The sequence below is a fragment of the Centroberyx affinis genome, unplaced genomic scaffold (assembly GCF_046629955.1).
Source record: "Centroberyx affinis isolate AG114_WGS23_722 - 3 ecotype Tasmania unplaced genomic scaffold, CSIRO-AGI_Caff_v1 ptg002773l_1, whole genome shotgun sequence".
NCBI lineage: Eukaryota > Metazoa > Chordata > Actinopteri > Beryciformes > Berycidae > Centroberyx > Centroberyx affinis.
In genome coordinates, this window is record NW_027280931.1 from 73,288 (window position 1) to 94,048 (window position 20,761).

Consider the following 20,761-nt stretch of genomic DNA (forward strand, 5'->3'; position numbering starts at 1 on the left):
CATGGTAGCGGCGGCGGTCAGAGCCACGCTGCAAGTGCAAAACCCAATATAATCTGTCCGAGTCCCATACGACAGCATGCACACGGTGACAGTCTATTACTGCTGCAGTGCGCGAAATGCTTCTGCAAAATGATACCGGCTGCTACCGCGGATACGGGCGACAGTGTAGTAGACTTTAAGAGTGAACTTACCTTTGAGATGGTCATACAATGCGAGATGCGTCGGCAGGTGGCAATAGTTTTCCCCTCAACAGCAGCGGTGGACTCAGTTCTGCCGGCCGGGCGAGTCGTTTTGTAATACCGGTGGCTGTGTGGTGGTCATTTATAAGTCATAATGCCCGGCTTGACCTTGAGAGTCCCAAAAAAAACAACAACATAATAATACTGAAACTGTGTGTGTGAGCTCATAGAGTTATGAGCATATGCCTGCTGTACACCGCAGTCATGGGGGAAGAAAAAAAAAACAGGCAAGGAAGCAGAGGAGGGTGGAGGATGAGGAGGAGAGATGCGACGAGGAGGAGGAGGAGGAGGAGGAGGGAGGGGCGAGGTAGATCCTCAACAAAGATTCATTTCCCGGTTGTGTTTAGAGGGGTCACTGTAAATATCACAGCAAAAGTCTCTATAGGAATACTGTAAGATGAAAAAAAAATACTATAAAGTACAGTAAGGGGAGAAATGTACTATGTAGATCTGATGTTCAGTAGGTGACTCCTGGCAGTGCAAATGCATAAGGGGACAATCCAGGCATGGGTGGTGTTCTGCAGTTTGGATGATCTGACAAGGTGTGACACTACATGGGACCCCCACCCTGATGCGTCACATCACCTGTCTGAGGGGCACCCTCTTCCTTGGAGCCTCATGAAAGCATTACCCACCCCACCCACCCACCCATCTCTCACTTGTCACCCTGCTGCCCTGGGTCCTGCCACAGACGCTATGTATGTTTCTTTCAGGTCATGTAGGTTGTCTTGTATCCAGTCTTGTCTTCTCAATACAAGTCGTCTGTGATGATCCTCATCCAGGCTCATCCAGGCCCACTGTCTCACACCACTATGGTGTCTGTGGTCTTTCCCCTTAACCTTTTAGGTAAAAACAAGTTTATTTAGGGTTAGGGTTAGGCACATTGTCATCCATATATCACAGTAGTAGTAGTAGAAGTAGTAGTAGTAGTAGTAGTAGTAGTAGTAGTAGTAGTAGTAGTATAGTAATACTAGTTGCAGTAGAAGTAGGCTACTGGAGGATGAGTAAGTGTGTTTAAAAAAAAATGATGTAATTAAAATCAACAAATTGGAATAGTACAGTGCTTTTTCTCTGAAATAGGCCCATGTCAGATCAATGTATAGTTGTAAGTCTCTTTACCTGTGGTAGCCCACTGGAGTCGTATTGATAATCTGTTCTGCATTCCTCATAATAACCTTTACCAACACTGTTCATGTACCGAATTCAGTTGCACAACCCAATTTGAGGGGGTGTGTCGCCTCCCAGTGTCGAAACACAGCCATTACAAGATGATTCAGTAAAGGAGGGGCCGCCCTGAGGGTGGCATTTGAACCTGAACATCAAGGAGATGACACTGTGCAAACTAGACTTAACACCGCTCTACCTCTTACTTTGAAAGCACCGCTCACTGACACTTTACTCACAAGATTATAAAGAAAAGTATTGCAATGTAAAGCACTGATCTGCAAACAGGACAATACTGGGTCTTTTGTCATGTGTGTCTGGCATGTATCAAATAAGCTTGTTACATTAAATCTATCGGTGTCTTTACACATGCAGAGATTATGATGAATGTGGTATATTAGGCCTATATATTTTGGAGAAGCATGGTGGATCACATTAATACCAGTAAACAATGTGAATGGTCTCTTGCAGTGCATCTAACTGCCAGTAAATCCAAAGACCAAACACATTATACTCCTGAGACCAGTATGCACAATGACTGCAATAAAACACCAACACCCTAGTAGGCTACTATATGATACCACATGAACCATAAAGTGTCTATTATGCTAAGAGATTCAGCATCTCTGTAGCTAGATCCCTAGAGGATCAATAAAGTGTATCTTTATCTTTAATGTCAGAATGTGTTCATAACTATCTTAAGATTATCAGTGGTAAAGAAACAGAGTTCAATCTCATTTTCCTACAAAAAAAAAAAGAAAATGCCCGTTGAATGTTTCTTATATTCTGGATCTTGATTTACATGATACCATTTTCCCTCAATCAATCTTCCTTAAGGGAGTTTATGGAAAACATATAGAGGAGGCTCAGTTCATCACACATGAGAGTGAAATACCTATGTAAAGAGTAAAAAGTCTATTTATGAAACTTTGTTGCCTTTGCTGCTTATAACAGAAAAATCATTTTACATCTGTCATATATAGCAGCTTAGCTCCTCTCTGACTGTGGTGATAATAGAGACTAGAGATGTTTCTCACACACACTATACTCACCAGCTCCTTCCTAAAATACCTCTTCATGTCATGTTTTTAAAAAAGATTTTAAAATTGTCTTGTGAATGTAAAAACATGTCTTAAGCCAGGAGGTTGGTGTGTGTGTGTGTTTGTGTTTCTGTCCAGCCCTCAGAGAACTGGTTAATGGCGTGGAAAGCCAGGGAGTGTGCCTTGGCAAGTGGGCATGGCTGTGTGGAAACATGGCACAGGAGATGTTTGCTGCATGAGAATTACTCACACCGCTTCCAGCGCTTTTAAGTGTGGTTTACCAGAACCAGGTGTGATGCACCTTATCACTCTGCCCATTCCCCAGAGACGCAGTGGTCGAATACTTCAGAGTGTTAATTGGGCAGAGGTGTCTTCGTAAACATACTTGTGGGCTCGCTTATGCAGCCTCCTCGTGTATAAATCAAAACAACTTTTCTGAGACGGGCTTTGGTGAAAACTGCACAAAAACATTATTACTGTTAATCAACCAAAAATTGTGTGTCATCCAGAAACAATTCAGCTTGAATTTAATTAGAGTGTCAACAAAAATCCAAAACTCACTGACTCCTCCATAGTAAATCGCAGTTTTGTGATACAACAGTAACCTGGAAAACATTTCAGTTTGTCATGTTATCTTTACGCTTTAACTAGGAAATTAAGATAAAATCTGACTGAGGTTTCGTTTTTCCCATTAAAGCCCTGGGAAACCACAAGAGGGGCCTTGCAATGATTAAATCCATCATCTTCAAAGCAGCAAAGGTGGACCACGGTCAGCATAATAACTTGATTGTGTAATATCTGCTCACAATGCGGCTTAATGAGAAAACATGTTTTCCAGGTGTCCGGTAAAGCAAGCAGCATGGCAAGAAGTCTGCATTGTTGGTTTATCAATGTGTCTTTTCATCAATGTATAGCCATTATGTTTTATAACATTTAATACATTCAGAGATTAACATTCCTGAATAGAAACATAACTAGTCAATTTACATGTGCCGTAAATATCTACAATTTATTCCCCCAGGTACAGATTGATAAATTCTTTATTCATTTCAATGTGGCTCATAAATTGATAAGTTACACAATATCATACAGAAGCTGAATGCCAGAACTGGACAAAAAGTTGCAAAAATATCTTTTTTGTCTTTACATCTTTTCTGTCAGTGTTTTGCAGCATATTGTAGAGCAGTATGTTGTGGCATCAAAGTGAAATGGAACAACTTTGAGTGTTGAACTACTGTAACACACTGAGCTTGTTGAATTGATTGGGTGTAAAAGGAGACAGGGTATTTGCAAATTCAAGGTATTGGGTTGTGGCCAAAGTAATAGCACAGTGACATTTTGAAACACAGGTGACTCTATTAGTGTAGGTGTGCATGAGAGGATGGAGGTGCACTGTACGCCTGGCAAGTGCAGCAGAGCAGCATGGGAAAGGCCGGCTTGATGGGCTCTCCAGCACAACTGTGATAACAACGGGTACAATATCAAATCTGTTCATAGTTGCTTTTGCTACATTTTAATCCCCCTCTCTCTAAATTTTCAGATGACTCTCGAATGTGGCTACAATTGCTAACTAAATGACAACAACACACTACAGTAAACACAAATCCATGAGTGTCTCCTAGGCTGAGTAGCAGAGATGAATGCACTGAGAAAGTCATTTCTTTTTAGTTGTCATTGAAAATTGAATCCATGGAATCACCCCATCTTGGAATAAAATGTACAAACAATTAAAATGGACATAATGGTGATGTGAATGGGTTGGGGAGGGAGGGGGGTGGGGGGTGAAAAAGAAAAATGAAGATAGCATGGCAGCTGGCAATAGAAACTGCTTCAATATTAGTCCTATGCTTCAGTTTCTGTGTTAGGACTTGGCCCATCCAACAATGTCTTGTTTTGCCTTTTGTCAGCCATATTTCCATCTCTCTCTCTCTCCCTTCAATGTTTCTCTAGTCCTCATTCTCTTCATCATCCTCCTCGTCATCGTCGTCTGTTTGGTCCCTGGCATCAAGGTCGTCTTCATCTTCAACCTGTAAGGAAAGGGTCACAGTCTAACTAGGGCAAAAACAGACAAAGCACAGCTAAGTGGTTTGGACACAAAGCAGTCTTTGTAGTTATTGCACTATAGTAAGGCTCACTGATCAGGACATCAACCTCAGCACTACCACTACACCACTACTACAGCTGAATGGTTAACACAACAAGAGCACCACTGTTACTAACACTAAAACACAGAAAATTGATCTGAATTTCAGACTCCCAAACAGATCAGTAAACTGAACAGATATACTCAATGAAAAATCAATTTATGCAAAGATATAGATAGATATGTTTGTTAGAGACAACTCTCATCCTTTATTCTCTCAGCTTGAGCTGATGAACTCTGGGAGGCGTTATAGGGTCCCTCGGGGAACCATAAATGGTTTTAGGAAATCCTTTATTCCCAATGCAATCAATATTTTGAACTCCTGATAATGCACTTTTATATGCTCTTGTGTATCTCTTAGTGTCTCTTTGTATGCACGTTTTGTGTGATTTTAATGTACTGTCTTGATTTTATGTAATGCCTGTGAGCCAAAGACAATTTTCCACCTCGCGTGGACAATAACGTTGTATCGTATCATATATAAATTAATAAATTAATCATTAACTGTGTGCTACAGTTGAAATTTCCTAGTTGAAAAAGAAAATGAATCTGCAAATTATCGTATGGAATATTTCAAATATGTTATTCATAGTTTGTTCTATGTCTGTATTTCAATGTCATCCAGTCGACCCAACATTTCCCTAGTCTATACAACCTCCATGGCCAAGGTTTGGATAAGCGAGTTTCTACAACAGTAAGGACACTCAGTACTGATAAAATGACAGTCAGTGTTCAAGGGAATAACTTTTTCCCCTGATTAGGTCAGGCAGGAAAAATACAATATTTAAACCAAAACTGTTAAATTCTGTGACCATAAGGTCAAAGGTGAGATAGTTTGTCTACCGTTTCTCCCAGGTCTTTGAGTCTCTGTTTGAGGCTGTGAATCTTCTGGTCCTGGTCTGCTAGCAGCATCAGCAGGTCGTCCTGCTCCTTCTTGGACTCTTGCACCTCCGTTTGCAGCTTGGCCTTCTCCGTCTGCAGGATGGCCACTGTGCTGGTGGCCGAAGCCAGTTGCTGCTCCAGCCCCGCCCGGCCCTCCAACAGGCTCCTCGCCTCCTCCTGGGCCGAGGAAAGGAGAGAGAGAAAGGAGGGAAGGGGGGAAAGGGACAGCAGATGGCAGATGGTGGGTGTGGAAGATGAAGATGAATAGAAGGATAATGGAAAGAGACAATAGTGTAAGAAGCCTGAAATCTCTCTGCATTAACCCTGAACATAATCATGCAGAGGTTTGCTTTCACTACCCTTCCTGGAGATGTAAGATGAGAGCTCAGAAAAAGAAGCCCCAACATTTGATGAATAATTAAATGATTTCAAAAAGGTCAGAGCCCACTAATGTTGTATGAATAATAGAGGGACATCGAGGTGAGATGATGCAGTGCTTTACAGAGCAGTGCCAAACAGAGAAGTTAGTGAACGGATAAGGTGCAGACCTGGAGTCTCTCTGTCTCAGAAGTCTGTGCTGCAAGCCTGCTCTCTAGTTCTGCCACCTTGGCCGTGTCTGTCGAGCCTTCACTGCCAGGGGCCGCATCCAAGGACTGGGAGAAGAGAGGGAGAGGCGCCATTAGAAAGGAAAGCCATTCATTTAAGTATCCGTTAAGCTTTATGGGGTATTTATGCCACATTAATGATGTATTCAGACAGTACTTACCCCAGCTTCAGCTCTCCTGAGCAGTTCTTGTCTCTCTGTCTGCAGTCGGTTGATCTCTGCCAACTGGGACTGGACCTGACTCCTCAGTGCCTCCAGCTCCTGGGACAAACAACAACTTTAGCACCAACACTTGCAAAAATACATATAATACACACATGCATTGTTTCAAAATAAGATACATGCTGTGTATTGCACAGTACAGCACAAATAGGCATCAGACAAGTCAGTTTCACGCTCATTAGGTTTTCAATGACTTATACATGAGAGAAACAGTATGTGCCACAGTCAAATTGGGTTAAGGGAACAGGGTATAATGATCAATCCCACCTTCAGTAGTTCTGTGTTGTCTGACCCTCCTGCTGTACCTTCTGCTGTCTGCAGCGCCTCTGATCTCTACAGAACACACATTAGCGAAAATACGACACGCTCCATTAGTCAGCATTAGTGATCCACTATAATCTCATTTTTACTGTGACGAGATTAAAGTAAAACTCTAGATACAGTTGTAATTATAAGATAATCATCAGAAACAGAAGCAAACATCCGCTCTCTGTCTCACAAAGGCACACACACACACACACAAATATATACTGACCAGGGTGTTGATGAGTGTGTCTTTATCACCGAGCTGCGTCTGGAGGAGTGTGTGTTGCTTGCGCAGCTCCTCCACCTCCTCTCGAAGCTGTGTGAGCTCCTCTGTCTGAAGCCCATTGACATGGGAGCCATCCCCCTGGGTGTTGGCCTGACTCTGGTTATCCTTACCTGGATTTACAACCAAAACACACACACACACTGACTGTCTATTAAATTGTCAGATTCAGTGGGAAATGTGATGTAAATGTTGACATTACACTATGGTAATAGATGTCATAGGTTATGCTTACATGCACACAATACTACAGTTACTGTGAATAATCAGATTAAGACAATAGTTTAGGTAGTTTGACAGTTTAGGTAGATAATTTGGGTTAGTCTGCTTGGATTAAGGCATTTGCATGGCATTAGCTATGGCTGGGAATATTGCCTCAATCTGGTTAAAATCAGATTATCAGTGTGCATGTAAATGTACACAATGAATGATTTGAACTTGGAACAAAACACATTTCACTTGTGATCCAAAAGATTGGTGCAGTCATGAACAGTGAGGTGAACCCACCTAACTTCAGCTTGAGGATGTTGTACTGGTCTTTGTGCTGCTGGATCTGGGCCAGCTGCTGGGTGATCGTGGTCTGCATCTGTTCATTCTGCGATGACGCGGACGCTACGTGCTCTTTCAGCTCCTGGATCTGAGAATCCTGGGGGAACATCATAGAATGGAAATAAAACAGTGAACAGGAGAATATATCTGTGTTTTTTGCAAATGTATCTCTTGTTTTAACTATCAACACACACATGAAAAACCACATTCAGGATCAAAAGTGGCACTACATGGCTGTGGTCCACTGTGTGCATGTGTTTGAAGCCAGTTTACCTGTTCTCTGATCAGCTCTTTGTACTGAGTCACAATGCTGTCGTGCTGCTCCAACGTCTTCTTCACCTCCTCCTCCTTCTTCTCCTCCTCGCTGGACTTGTGTACTGCTTTCGTTATCACACCTGCGTAGAGGAGGAACATCATTTTAAAAACCCCATTCAACAACGTCACTGTCCGAACAACACGACCCCATGATGGGAATAGGGTCGGGATAGCTATTACTGGCTGTGAGGCAAAGTGGTCGACTGACCCTCCAGTTCTTTGACCAGCTTGGTGAACTCGTGGTCAAACAGCATTTGCTCTGGAGAGGGGAAGACGGGCTGTGGTTTCTGGGCGGCACGGGAGTACAGCTCGTGTTTGGTGATGAAGCCCAACTTCTCCACAAAGTTCTCCTTCCCAATGCGCTTCTCAATCAGCTGCTTCAGCTTCTCTCTAAAGAGGACAGGGAAGGGGTTTTAAAGAGGCAATGGCTTGTTGACGATTTGATACAGTTAACAGTTTGTGTTAAAAGTCTGTGTCGTAGATTGATGCAGCATCTGTGCGCCTATACAACTACACAAATGTAGACAATATCAAAGAGATTCTAAAATATTGCTTCTTTTCAAAGTGTGTGAGTCGAGTGAAAGACACAAGTGTGCTGGTGTCTTACTTGGTGTAGTTCTCCAGTGAGTTGTCATTGTAGTAGATGCAGATGCCGAGGAGCAGGGCACAGAGGCCCTGCACCAGCCGCTCATCCTCTCCCAGGTTCTCTGAGATCTGACCTGTCAGCTTTAGGAGTCACCAAGTTAAGGATCAACTCACCTGGGAGTGGAATGTGATGTTCTCTTTCTCACAGAGGACAAGGCTTTGGCAGAGGCAACTATATATATATTAAACAGTCAGGGTGTCTATCGGTTCTTTAGCTTTAGACAACCTGTGTGTACTTAAAATGCAGAATGTGTGGGTGGGTGCGAAATAGCAATAATTCTATATCACTGCTGTTGTGTGGCAACCTATTACGTTTAGTTTTTGGTGTGTTTTATTTTGTTTGCATGAATTTAATTATATAGTGCTAAATTTGTCGAGTTAGTTTCATGTCCCTGGGCCCTTAAAACTGCCTGCAGAATTTTAAAAATGTGCAGTTGTCAAACCAAATGAGAAAATCTTCCTGAATTCCTGAAAAGTTAACTTTTTTGGTAATACAAAGTCCTCATCTGACAGCAGTATTGTGAATATTGCATAACACCAGTTGAAGTCATAGACAGTGTGGCAATAAAAAACTATGGGAAGATGCAGAAGTTTAGCATAACGAAACGGAATGACAGCTTGTCAGCTGGTTGAAGGATACGAAAGGAACATTGTCCTGATTATGTAGAAAGTGTGTGACAGCAATAGGACAGTTGCTGATCCATGTACACAGCAGCATGAGGAGGCCTACCCTGGTCTGCACTTTGCTGCCCTGTTGAGCACAACAGAAACCAATAGACATGTCAACATGCTTTCCAATAGACTGGGAATGAGAGTGAAAATGGTGATAAAGATCTGAAGTCCCCTGAACAGGGAACATTTAGAGAGCCTGATAACAACAAAAACAAGATGTAGAACCTGAGACCATGGAGAACCAGATGTTCCCCATGGGAGATTTAGTCCTAGATCCCAATTGATCATGTCCTGTATTAGAACGAATCGTGAACAGAGAGATTTAGATTAAATTAAATTAATTGCAAACGCCTGTCTGAAACTCTGATCTCTGACTAGATAGGTCTTTTCTTAGAAAGACCATTCATCGTCAATAATGTTGTTCAGCAACAGTTCTAGTCATTTCTTTAACGAGCAATTTGCAGCGTGACACATTTGATTTAATTCAGACAAAAAAAACAAGGCCAACAAAATTACTGCCCTTGGAAAAAAAAAAACAGGCGCTGGGAAAATGGCAGCAAAACTATGCTTAAATATGAGTTGGCTTAAAAATGAGGCATCAATTTTGTTGGCACATTGTAACATTTCTAACAATGACTTTTTTCCCCTTGCAAACTTGCTGAGAGAGAAAAAAACATTGCATCTGACATTGCATCATCCCCCCGACAAAATAAGTAACTGACAGAGTAAATCCATCCATGCCATGTGTTTAAACAGCAGTACCTCAACATCGTCAAACCATTAGTAGTTAATAAGGTTATCACAAACAAGAAACAACTGGGATACAATCAAAATTAATAAGTTCAAACGGTGTTAGGTCGACCATGGCATGCAGTCCTGTAGTAGGAGAATCAGTTCTGAAAGTCTGAAAAACCTAATCTTAACACTCAGAGAGGAAGCCACCAGGGACACCAAGTGATATGCTACTTTTGAGTTTACGAGCAAATCAGGTGACAAAAATTTAGCCTAATGCAATTTCTTTTAGCAATATCTCCTTTAGTAGTTTATAATTTTCATCCTGAGCCTGAACAGAGTGATTGATAACCTTTTCTAATGAAAATAACTGGAAATCTCAAGCTAATGCATTGTTGCGTTTCCAGCTAACAGCTCATGCAAGGCAAAAGCAACTTTTGTGCTTTTTAAAAAATGAGTTGAGTCAAATTATAATAATAAATATGTGGCATAAAAATGATCATGCAATTCCATGAGAAAAACTTTGAAGGACAGGTGAGAGAGGTTTAGGAACTATAATAGATTGCATAGATTGCATCCTATTTTTTTTCTTAGCAAAAGAAAGCTTTCTATGGTCATAAAATTGTGGGCACATATGGCAGCAAGCAGTTATGCAATTCTGGACAATTTCTCTCAATGAACTGTTGAGGAAAGGATGATCTTCATGGAGTTGAGATGTCAGCCGTTGAAACTGAGATAGATTGAGACTGCAGAGGCGGGTGGAATCAATAATAATAAAATGGTGCATTAATACCTAATGCACAACATGCTTTAAGAAGAGCAGACCTCTCTCCTGTAGTGAAATGAAGGATGCCAAAAATAAATAAAGTATGGCTCATACTGTATGAGCAATGTAAGGTGCAGATAAAAACCTACCAGCATGGCAAACTACAGAAACTTAGGAAATCACCTTTTCAGATTTTATCTCCAATTGTGACGTGATGCATAAACAAATATTACAGAGAAGAAAAAAAAGAAAAGAAGAAAGAAAAATGACCACAAGTATTAATTGAATTATCTTTGGCCCAGGTAAGACGTTTCATACATTTCTCTGTTTGTGTGTATTATTGTGGTTAAAACAGGCTAAAACTAGAGACTAAAGACTCTCTAGTCATTGAAACAACAAAAAGTGAGGTGAGAGAAATGAACTCTAGTCTCTAACTTCAAAACTAAGAAAAAAAATTATAATCAGGATTTATTCTTAGTTATAGTTTCTTAGTGAAAGTCACCAGTAGGTTGGAGTATAAGTGTGAGACTTCTAGACATAACACTGACATACTATGAACATTCAAAGGTAACTGAAAAATGTGAAGCTTTTTCTGGATACATGAAATATATGTCAAAACATTTTACTTACTACTTAAAAAAAGAGAAAAATGTATCATTTCTGAAAAGTAGAAACTAAAACCGATAAAAACAAACGAAAACCCACTACCTGAAACCATAGAGGAAATCCTCAAAATAAAAATATATGTTCTAAAAATATAAAAATATATAAAAAATATAAATAAAATATATGTAAATCTTAAGGCACCTGTGTTTGTGTACATAGTTTGCCACATAGAGAACAGGAGGAGAAACAACAGAGAACAAGAAAAGGCCAACAAGTTGCTGCAGCACATCCCACCAGAACAGTTAGGTAAGGCCTCATGGACCACAGCAAAGGGTCAAAGGTCAAAGTAGGGACTAACAGGTGCATAAGATAAGCATAGATAAAACTACAAAAAATCAAAAACTGTTCCTTTTCTCCAACCCTCTATTGGGTGTTAACTTATGTACTTCTCCATATTGCAGTGGTGAAAGCGGTGTTATAGGCTTCGTAAAGCAACTTGCACCAATCAAGAGCTTTCAGATCTGTGCGGAGGAGAGCACCCGTGGGCCACCCTAATGAGGAAGAACGGGAAAACCGGGTCATAGCCATAGGTTAATTTAAGGACAAGGAAGGAAGGGTGGGGGTGCTGAACAGTAACAGGGAAGCCAGATCCCTCAGCAAACGGAACAAGGAGCCCCCTGCTACGGATGCCAAGCCAAAATAACCGGGACAGGTGCTGCCCACACGCACACACAAATATACACACACACACACACACATTACTCACCCGCCGGTTGATCTTATCACCCTGCAAAACCACAATAATGTGACACTGTTCTATTTAATTCAAAAACATCCAAAACCACCCCAACTGCAGTGCGCCACGGCTCTGACTTTAATTGTGTAACTGTGCATTTTGTGCAAAAACTGGTCCTGCTCTAACGCAACTCTTTAAATCCTGGCTACCCCTCCCCTTCAGTGACAGACTGCAGTGCTGATGTAGCCTGTTAGCGCATCTCCCTCCATTATTCCAGTGTCACAGTTGGACTGTTAGTCTACCTGGGAGAGGATGTTGGTGCACTGCTGCAGCAGGGAGACGGGGGGCTTGCCCAGGCTGGTGGCCAGCTGCACCCTCAACAGCTGCTCCTTCTGGGTGAGGTTGTCCTGCAGGGCGTGCGCCAAGGCCACAGCGGCGCACCAGTTGGACAGGGAGTCTGCCGAGAACAGGCCCCCGCACAGCAGCTGGCCCGCAGAGATGGAGTTGGCTGGACAGGTGAATAAAAAAAAACAACAATGGTGGAATCAGGTTGGATGAAACAGTGGTCTGTGAGTGTGGCACTTATTCTACAGGTCAGGTCCTGCTGTATTAGACTAGAAGTCAACTGGCACAAGATCCCTTGAATCCCAGCTGCTACAGGCCTAACATTTTTATCAAACTTTTGGAAAAGTCGTCTTTGTAGCTTTAATGGGACCCCTATGCACAAATTGTCTGGAAACTAGGGGTGTAACGATTCAATGCAACAATTCAATTAAATTTAGATTCTTTCAGCAAAGCTTCAATGCATCATAAAATCTCACATTCTGCCCAGAATTTGATTAATTTCGATACTTAGAAAAAGTATAATGACTATACAAATGTAAGTAACTACTGATTCTGAGTCAGCAATAATTACACATATGTAAACCTTACACCAAGGTACTAGTTCAAAGCATTACATTTATCTAAGGCAAAACTTAAAGCTTCAAACAACATCTCAGTGTTTCTATAGTATATTTTCAACAACTTTTTCTAGCCTACACCCTTTCCTCTGCAGATCAGAAAGCTCACAAAACACCTTAATGCAATATTAATTGATATTAATCCATCCTAACTTTTCAAATCGATTCAGTTGACTTTCCAACTTAAATCAATGCTTCGCAATCCATCAATGCTTTTTTACACCGCCACTAGAAACACTTGACAGTCATAGCTAAACAATAATTTTTAACAGTGCTTTTAAAGTTTTCAGTTGGTGTAACTGACCATCGATGGTGGAGGGCAGCAGTGTGGCCACGATCTCCCCCTGGCCTTTCTGGTTCTTGTAGAGGAAACACTGGAAGCAGTAGAGAACTGCACAGCGAAGCACAAATGGTTGTCTCTCATTGACCATGGACATGAGCAGCACCACGATGGCTGGTCTGGGGACAGATGAGGAAGCGGGATCAGAAAGGAAGTTAAGTCAGGTGGATAGGGGGAAATTAAGATCACTGTTAAAGGAAGGCAACACTGCATAACAACATACATCTAATTTAGTAGCCCCTTATGCACACATAACAGAGTCAGTGCTTCAGGTTGGAAATACAAACTCTGCTTGGGTATATTTGCTTTCCTAAGTCTGGGTCTCTGGGATTTGCTAAGTAAAAATTTCACCATGAATCCCAGTGCGGTGATTTTGAAAACTAGCCAGCCATTCTTGTATCAACCACAATACACTGCAATTGAAGAGATTTTGCAAAGGAAGCCAGCTGCCATCACAAGTCAAGCAGCTAACACAAGGGCAGGCTGGCTGGTAAAGGACAAAAGGGCTGAAGAGGCTACAGTGACTGGTGGTGCGTGAAGTAAGTTGATAACGAAGGTTCGCAAACATGAAGGGAGGCATAATTCCTAAATGATTAATGTTAGTAATGAGGGAGAGTTGAAACCTATTCACAAAGTTTGATTGCTCTGAGGCACCAAAAATTAACCCAATCAGCCAGATGGTGCCACTGCAAGACCTACAATCAAAATGTTTTTTTCTCAGATTCCGTGGTTCAACACAAATCCACTGCACATACTAGTTTTCATTTTGGCCGTGACAGCTTTCTGCCATTTTGAATTTTATGCACAATCTTTTTTTCTCGCTATTTCTCCTGCAAAGTTGATCCAATCTCACATAGCATATGTGGATGTCCTACTGTATATTAGGCTATTACACAGAATTTTGAGTGATGGGATTGCTGGTAGGGACAAAGGTGCTGGAGAGGCTACAGTGTCTGGTGGTGCATGTGCGGATAGTGCACAGCCATGCCCACAGAGATTAAGAATCTATGGTGCAGCAAATGGACTGTGCATAGTTTTTGAGTGAAACCATGGCTGACACTGAAGAACAGGGATCACTGTGTGTTACTCAATATCAAAGTTTTGATGTACACATGGACAGCAGCGTTTTAGAAACATTTGTCTGCACAACCAACAGGATACACTGGCGAAAGAGAAAGACACCAGCTGGACCAAGAGGGCAAATGGCAAACAAGTATGTCCAACTGGCTAAACTGTGCGAATTTGAGAAAATATAATACACAACATATACGTTGGTGATAATAAGCTGTTATGCATTACGAGAGGTAAATCCAAACAGTTGTTCAGTCTTGTTTCTATCAGCTAAAACATCTAAAAAAAATTGAGAGTCCTTGTCTGACTTGTTCCCCATGTCTATATCTCATCTCACACTGACCACTAACTCCCGCTATTGATCTCATCTGCAACTTGTTCAGAATGCTGCAGCCAGACAATCAAAATCTAGATTTATGACGAGAGGTGTTAGTGCCTTCGCTATCAAAGCACCTACACTTTGGAACCAATTGCCTGAAGCTTCATGACACGTTTGATGTCATATCTAATGGCCGAAGTACAATTCAAAAGCAAAAGAACACAAGGATGGAAGACGGACAAATTCAGGCTTCATGTTTACTGTAATGGATTACCTAGCTTGGGCTTGGAAGTTGTTATTCTGTACTGTACAAACATTGGTATTATTGTTCAATTGATCGTATGACACCATGCACACAGCCCATCTCAAACTCTGTGCTCATGTTCTTGAGAAATTCATTCTGTCCAACTCAACTTGGGAAGAACATTCCCATACACAAGTATCGACTTGGCATTCTTGGATTTGAGAAACACCCCCATGTTTTTGACATAACGCCATTGGTGAGGTGTGTGTAGGGGTGTGTCTGGTGCTCAGTGTAGTGCAAGGCATGTTGGTAAACTGAGCCAACAATTACGGGAAGCTGGACACTGTTTCTCCAAATTTCTCCCCACTCCGTTTGTAGCCAAACTGGTGCACAATCTAGGCTGCTATGAAATATATAGGCATGATTACGCATGTTTAGGTTGGTTAATCCTCCTGGTGTCATCTTCCTTTAAAAAGACAGCTAAATATGTGACAGCAGCACATCACTCACATTTATATTTGTGTTGTCATGCACATATTACTGAGTGTGTCTTACCTTGGTGGGTTTGAAGGAGCATTGACAGAAGCAAAGTAGTCCTGATTGACCTGTGAGCCACGGATAACCTCTGATACAGTGTTGATGGTCTGAAATGAGACGGCCAGATCACAATATGAGCACAGTTTGTCTAAAAACTACACAAAAATCTTCTGATTCTGGTTCATAATGTATTATTGGGTAAGAAACTTTTGTTCTCCATATTGACCAAGCTCAGTCTGTGCTATACTTTCTAGGCATTATTGTCATTACCTCAGTGAGGATGTCAGCAGGCACGCCAGTGGCCATGAGGATGGTACATAGCTGCTGCAGCAAGCCACACTGGTACATGGACTTCTGACAGCTGGAGGTGGCTCCAGGAGAATTCACTGGGGAGACCATGACTCGCACCAACTGGGATAAGGAAAGGAATATTGAGTAAGATTAAATTTGGCACAATATTCTATCAGTAATGTTCCATCTGATGAGTTGGTAATTACTTAACAGATCACAGTGACTGTCACGTGTTACCTGCAGCATTAGGTGGAGGTTGGTGACCTTCTGGGCGGACCAGCCGGAGTTATCATCGCCAACCTCGAACCAGGGCTTCATTCTCTGGATGTAGGAGCCCTCCTTGAAGAAGTTCTGGTTGGAGCTGTTGTTCTTCAGCAGGTTGAGCAGCAGCAGCAGGCAGTCCTCCACCACAATACCTGCACACAGGACACAGGATGGATGTCAGTTCAGAACAAAACAGACAATAATACGACTATTTTAATTGTAGAAATCACATTACAAGGAGTAGGAATATATTTAAAAATTTTGCTTTGAAACTTGACTAAGCTACTATGATGATTATTTTTTTTTTTAGACAGTACCTCCGTCACTGCTGCCCTCTTCTGTGATGATATCTAGGAGACGCTCGAATGCATTCTCAAATGCCACAATTTTCTGAATGGCTGCATTGCCTTTGGTCAGCTGCTGCAGCAACAGCAAGCCCTGTTCAAAGGAGCCAAACAGACAAGGTGGTCATGTATCTCGCAGATATTTGGTTATGAACATAAAGGCCTGATATATGCATTTAACACCCTGTTTCACAATCATAATGTCAGAAGCGTTGTCTTAAGTTGAGCTTTGCTGGGTGGTTCAGTACAAGATGGGGCGAGTACTCACATCATTGCGAATTACTTCTCTAGAGTCTGCCAATAGGTCCATCAGCCTGGATACACCTGCAGGGGGGAAAATAGACCAGACTATTAAACACTACTAGTGGTAAACATCTGGGCCATTTTGCTCTCAAGGATTTAATGATAAAGAGCGTGTTGCCCTGTTGAGTGGGTCATTCCCGTGTGAGAGTGATTGGCTTGAGAACTAAGAAATGGCTACAGTTAGAGGCTCAAGAACAGGGATATGTATAAATGTGTGAATATGTCCTGAGTAAAATCCTGACATTATGAAACCAGTCAGCTATGGGCTGGGGTGGCAAAACTCACCCATAGGGCTGACTAGAATGACACCCTGGACCTGGGCACACTGGTTCTTCAGGAGTGCAGTCAACAACTTCACACCAGGCCACCGCACATGGAAGTCAAACTCCTGAAATCACACACACACACACACACATACACACGTCTGACAATTGTGTGGAAAATATAATAGAGACTGACTGCTTGCAGTTAAACCTAGAACAACAGATTACCTCCAACAGAGTGAGCAGCAGCGTCACATTCTCAGAGTCCTGGATGAACTTGTCTGTAAACTGGGCACCCAGGTCATCTGCTTGCTTCTGGGCATTCTCATCTGAGAAGGGCAATTAAAAGATGAGATTAGAAACTACAGCAGAAGTCATCAATCTAGTTAATGAACCAATGGGTTTGTTCATAGCAATCAGCCTGAGTTAGACGGCGATGATTATCAGATCTGCGAATTGTCAAAAGCTCTTAACATGGTGCGATATAACTGTTATTTAATAAGGAGTATGTGAATCTGTCCAATAAATCTGTAAATGCTCAGGGTGACACTTGTGAACAAGCCTTCGGGGAGACTACAGTGTAAACACAGATGAAGGGAAAGCTGGGTGGGAGGGTAAACAGCACACAACAGTGGTTATTTTAATAAGGGGGTCTACTCTATGGAAGGAATGAAACACTCAGTGTAGGAAGAGCTGAGAGCTTTAGTGCGATGAGCTGGTCAACGACTCCATAAGACAAGTTTAAACTAACACTCACATTTACACAAGAGATTTCATCTGACCATAACACAAGAAAAACACACTTAACAAGCTAAAAGGAAAACTATACACTTAAACTGCATAATTTCACCACAATAGTGCAACAGTAAAAAGAAGTGAGAAAACCAGAGGAACATTGAGAGATGACTTAGTAACGGAGGCTTGTGACATTAGTGAAGCATTGTGGTTACCATCCAAACACGTAAGATCACTTCTCCAGTGCCAAGTCATTTTAGTAAAGTTAGTGGTCTAGTGCTACTATGGCTGCTAGGCTTCAGTACTGACCAGGCATGGACACATTCTTATGCTTCCCTGAAGCAGGGATAGGGGATACTGCGTCTGCGAGGGTAGGGGGAAGAGGAAGTGTAAAGCCTCACCCAAAGCTAGCATCCATTTCAACCACTCTGAAAACTTGTAGATTCACTAGCAGAATCAGTCATATGAGTCTTTTATTAAGACATGCCATGACAAAAAAAAAACAATCAGAAGCACAGCTTTGTAATTCATCAGCTTTTTACAATCTGTGTGTTTTCTGTCTGGGCACCACAGGAGGTGGAAACAAGATTAATAATGTGCTCCTTTTCCACAACCCAACCAAGAAGAACCTATGATTTGTAAGTACTGCTGGTGGTTAGTGGGGGGGTGGCATCATGCACAGTCAAGAATTTTACCTTCCGATTCATCTGTAGGGTTAAAACATGTAAGAGAAGAGAGAGACGAGAATCTTTACATAGCAGTCATTATCAGTGTAAAGAAGAGGGGCGTCCAAGTTGATTGGTGTCCAATTGACATGAATTGAACTCGAATACACATGCTATGTAAGCAAACAGGACTTTGGCTTGGTCAGTCAAGAGCATTTACTGTATCCTCATTTATCCACAACATGGACTTTTCAAAGAAATTATTTTTGCAGTTAAAAATAGAGGGCCGATAATGAACACTCTAGGATGAAACTAATCATTTCTTATAGTTCTGGGCAGGCCTAATACCTTGCTCTTCCTCCTCATCGTTGCAGATGATGTTGTACAGTGTGTCCAAAGCGTAGCCAAGGATTTCAGAGTCAGACCTGTGAACATTGGAGGAGGGAGGCAGAATATCAACAAAACATAGGTTGCATTGTTTACAGCGGTTTAAGTCAAATCAAATAGCCTACTTTGATAAAAATCAATCACTGTATAACACTGACATGAATGCACCACATTACTTTACAAGAGCCATAAGGCAACATGATAACCAGAAAAGCTCTTTATAAAACAACACAATAACAAACAGCAGAGCCAAAACACATACACTGCATCTACATACCTGTCAGTTTGCAATATGTGAACCAAGTGATCCATTGCCTGTGTGCCAACTTCCATACGATATTTCTACAAAAAAAAAAAAAAAAGACATAAAAATAACGTTTTCAGGGGTGGTCATGCAGCTTAAATTAAACAGAGAATTAATGGCCACATTAATTCAGTGTGAACAAAGTAATAACAATAATGTGCTTTGTGCTTCCTTTCACATAAGATAAAGGAAGTCTACGCAACTGTCTCTGATGTTGTTAAAATGGAGAATAACAATCACTGTCTTTAGTGTTTCCGATGTGGGTTGTTTTCCCCTGTGTGTTAATGTGCAGCCCCATGCCTCCTAAACCCCTTATTCATGCCTGATAAACGAATTACTCATGGTTGATGGGGCTGCCAGTAACAACTCTGCCCATGACCGGAACTCAACCCGGTAGCAGTGACGCGAGTGGGCAGTGGGCTCTGTCAATGACAGCTGCATTTCCATCAGCAGACTAGATCCCATTAATCAATTAAGTGCAATATTATCTTAATGAGGCTTTGACAAATGACAGGCACGTCAGACAGACATGTAGGACAATATGACAAGGTGACAGAGGGAAAAAAAAACATTCACAATTTTACCAACTGTTTATGTAGAATTTGAGGATGTAATAGGTTTTACTGTTTCTTTCTCCTTTGTCGGTTGCGAGTTACTCCTGTCAACCTATTTTACATTATCTTTTCACAGATTTCCAATGCACCTTCTTTCTAATTATTTGTTATGATACATTACCTTAGAGAGGGACTTAAGAGCCCGGACAGCGTCCCTGCGGTCCTCCAGTAGTGTAGAAGAGGCCACACGGTCACACAACTTCTGGATCTGTCAATAACAAGAATCACAGTTCATTTTTTGCATTTGTGCCTGACATACAACTATTTAAACAGCACATATTGCAGACTGACAGGGAAGGTATGCCTGTCATAATTCAATTATAACTTGAGCATAAACATGCACAGTTCGCTGAAGCATGTATTGTGCATTCTGCAGGAGGGAAAGAGGACAAGCTTGTAATGGTCAAACCAGAAGAGGAGGAAAAGAGCAAAACAGGAATGTCAAGAAACAAAGAACTGATTAGTTGTCCATTACTCTCCTGCAAGACAAACAATACGTCTGCACAAACAGTAGAGCACCGCACTGTGTATGGTTCTCATAGGTGGTGCTACATATTACCCTGCCACATGCTGGTGCTGGCAAAGGGACTGACAGCTGACATTACTAATAGCCCTTCCTGTCTGGCAAAGTAACACTTTCGACAGCGCTGGACTTGACATTATTCCTCCACTCATTATAAACGTAACTAAGACTGCCAACTAGTCATAGACACGACAGACAGCACCGCAGCTGACTGACAGATTTGCTGCGTTAGCTCCGCTTCTGACTGGCTGGTTGTTACTGCTCTCATTAGCTGAGTCTGGTGACTGGCAGGGCCCGGGGTCTCAGCATATCAATTTTTGGCAAATATAAACTCTTGTTGTAAAGACACACAGGTCTGGACATAACGGCAATAACTGTGTCGTGCGAGATTGGCCATTAAAGTGTGACCCAGGTAGAGAGCTAGCTAGCTAGCTAAAGTTAGCTGAACGTTAGCTCAGTTCCCTACCGTCTCCGCTCCGGACGGCTGTGGCCCGGCTGGCTGCCCACCAATCACTCCTCTGAAGAAGTTCATGTCTCTAGACGTCCTATTGATGCCGTATTCAAAATGTCTCTCGTCCTAAAGAAACCTTCAGACTCCCCTGTTGCTGTGTGGTGAATGTGGAAAGTGAGAAACGGTATGCAATATTGATTTTTACACTGTATACAACCTCCCCTACACCGACCCCGGAAC

General features: G+C 41.9%; 2 protein-coding genes across 8 annotated transcripts in view; both read right to left on the reverse strand.

Annotated features, from left to right (window-relative positions):
- The window catches only part of coro2aa (coronin 2Aa), a 30,017-nt gene extending 29,645 nt beyond the window's left edge, over positions 1 to 372 (reverse strand). The window contains exon 1 of the mRNA XM_071535841.1: positions 192 to 372. Coding sequence (XP_071391942.1) covers positions 192 to 206 — 15 coding nt within the window. The 5' untranslated portion in view covers positions 207 to 372. The remainder of the gene's footprint in view (positions 1 to 191) is intronic.
- Positions 373 to 2,993: 2,621 nt separating this feature from the next.
- Positions 2,994 to 20,758, reverse strand: uso1 (USO1 vesicle transport factor). 7 transcript variants are annotated; one of them, XM_071535828.1, is made up of 26 exons: positions 20,537 to 20,758; positions 19,669 to 19,755; positions 18,907 to 18,971; positions 18,591 to 18,667; positions 18,273 to 18,284; positions 17,071 to 17,171; positions 16,865 to 16,967; positions 16,545 to 16,600; positions 16,250 to 16,370; positions 15,906 to 16,084; positions 15,648 to 15,788; positions 15,396 to 15,484; positions 13,171 to 13,325; positions 12,207 to 12,412; positions 11,935 to 11,955; positions 9,033 to 9,143; positions 8,355 to 8,473; positions 7,956 to 8,137; positions 7,706 to 7,827; positions 7,391 to 7,529; positions 6,826 to 6,996; positions 6,562 to 6,620; positions 6,235 to 6,333; positions 6,017 to 6,121; positions 5,430 to 5,642; positions 2,994 to 4,470 (listed from the first exon to the last, which is right to left on the reverse strand). In XM_071535828.1, exons 1-26 carry the CDS (start codon positions 20,600 to 20,602, stop codon positions 4,390 to 4,392), a joined length of 2,880 nt encoding a protein of 959 aa, XP_071391929.1. In that variant the 5' UTR covers positions 20,603 to 20,758; the 3' UTR covers positions 2,994 to 4,389. The 7 variants fall into 7 exon arrangements, with proteins under 7 accessions (XP_071391929.1, XP_071391930.1, XP_071391928.1 ...); XM_071535829.1 differs by having other exon boundaries at positions 6,226 to 6,333; XM_071535827.1 differs by having other exon boundaries at positions 2,995 to 4,470; positions 5,430 to 5,645; positions 6,241 to 6,333; positions 6,562 to 6,627; positions 6,830 to 6,996.
- Between the last annotated feature and the right edge of the window lie 3 nt (positions 20,759 to 20,761).

What these genes read in the sequence shown, in the direction of transcription:
- uso1 (XM_071535829.1), bottom strand. Translation starts at nt 20,602, where the DNA reads ATGAACTTCTTCAGAGGAGTGATTGGTGGGCAGCCAGCCGGGCCACAG. An exon ending in CTGCTGACATCCTCACTGAG is followed by an intron (nt 15,485 to 15,647) that starts GTAATGACAATA and finishes GTCTCATTTCAG; the next exon opens with ACCATCAACACTGTATCAGA. An exon ending in ACTCATCAACACCCTGGTCA is followed by an intron (nt 6,621 to 6,825) that starts GTATATATTTGT and finishes TGTAGAGATCAG; the next exon opens with AGGCGCTGCAGACAGCAGAA.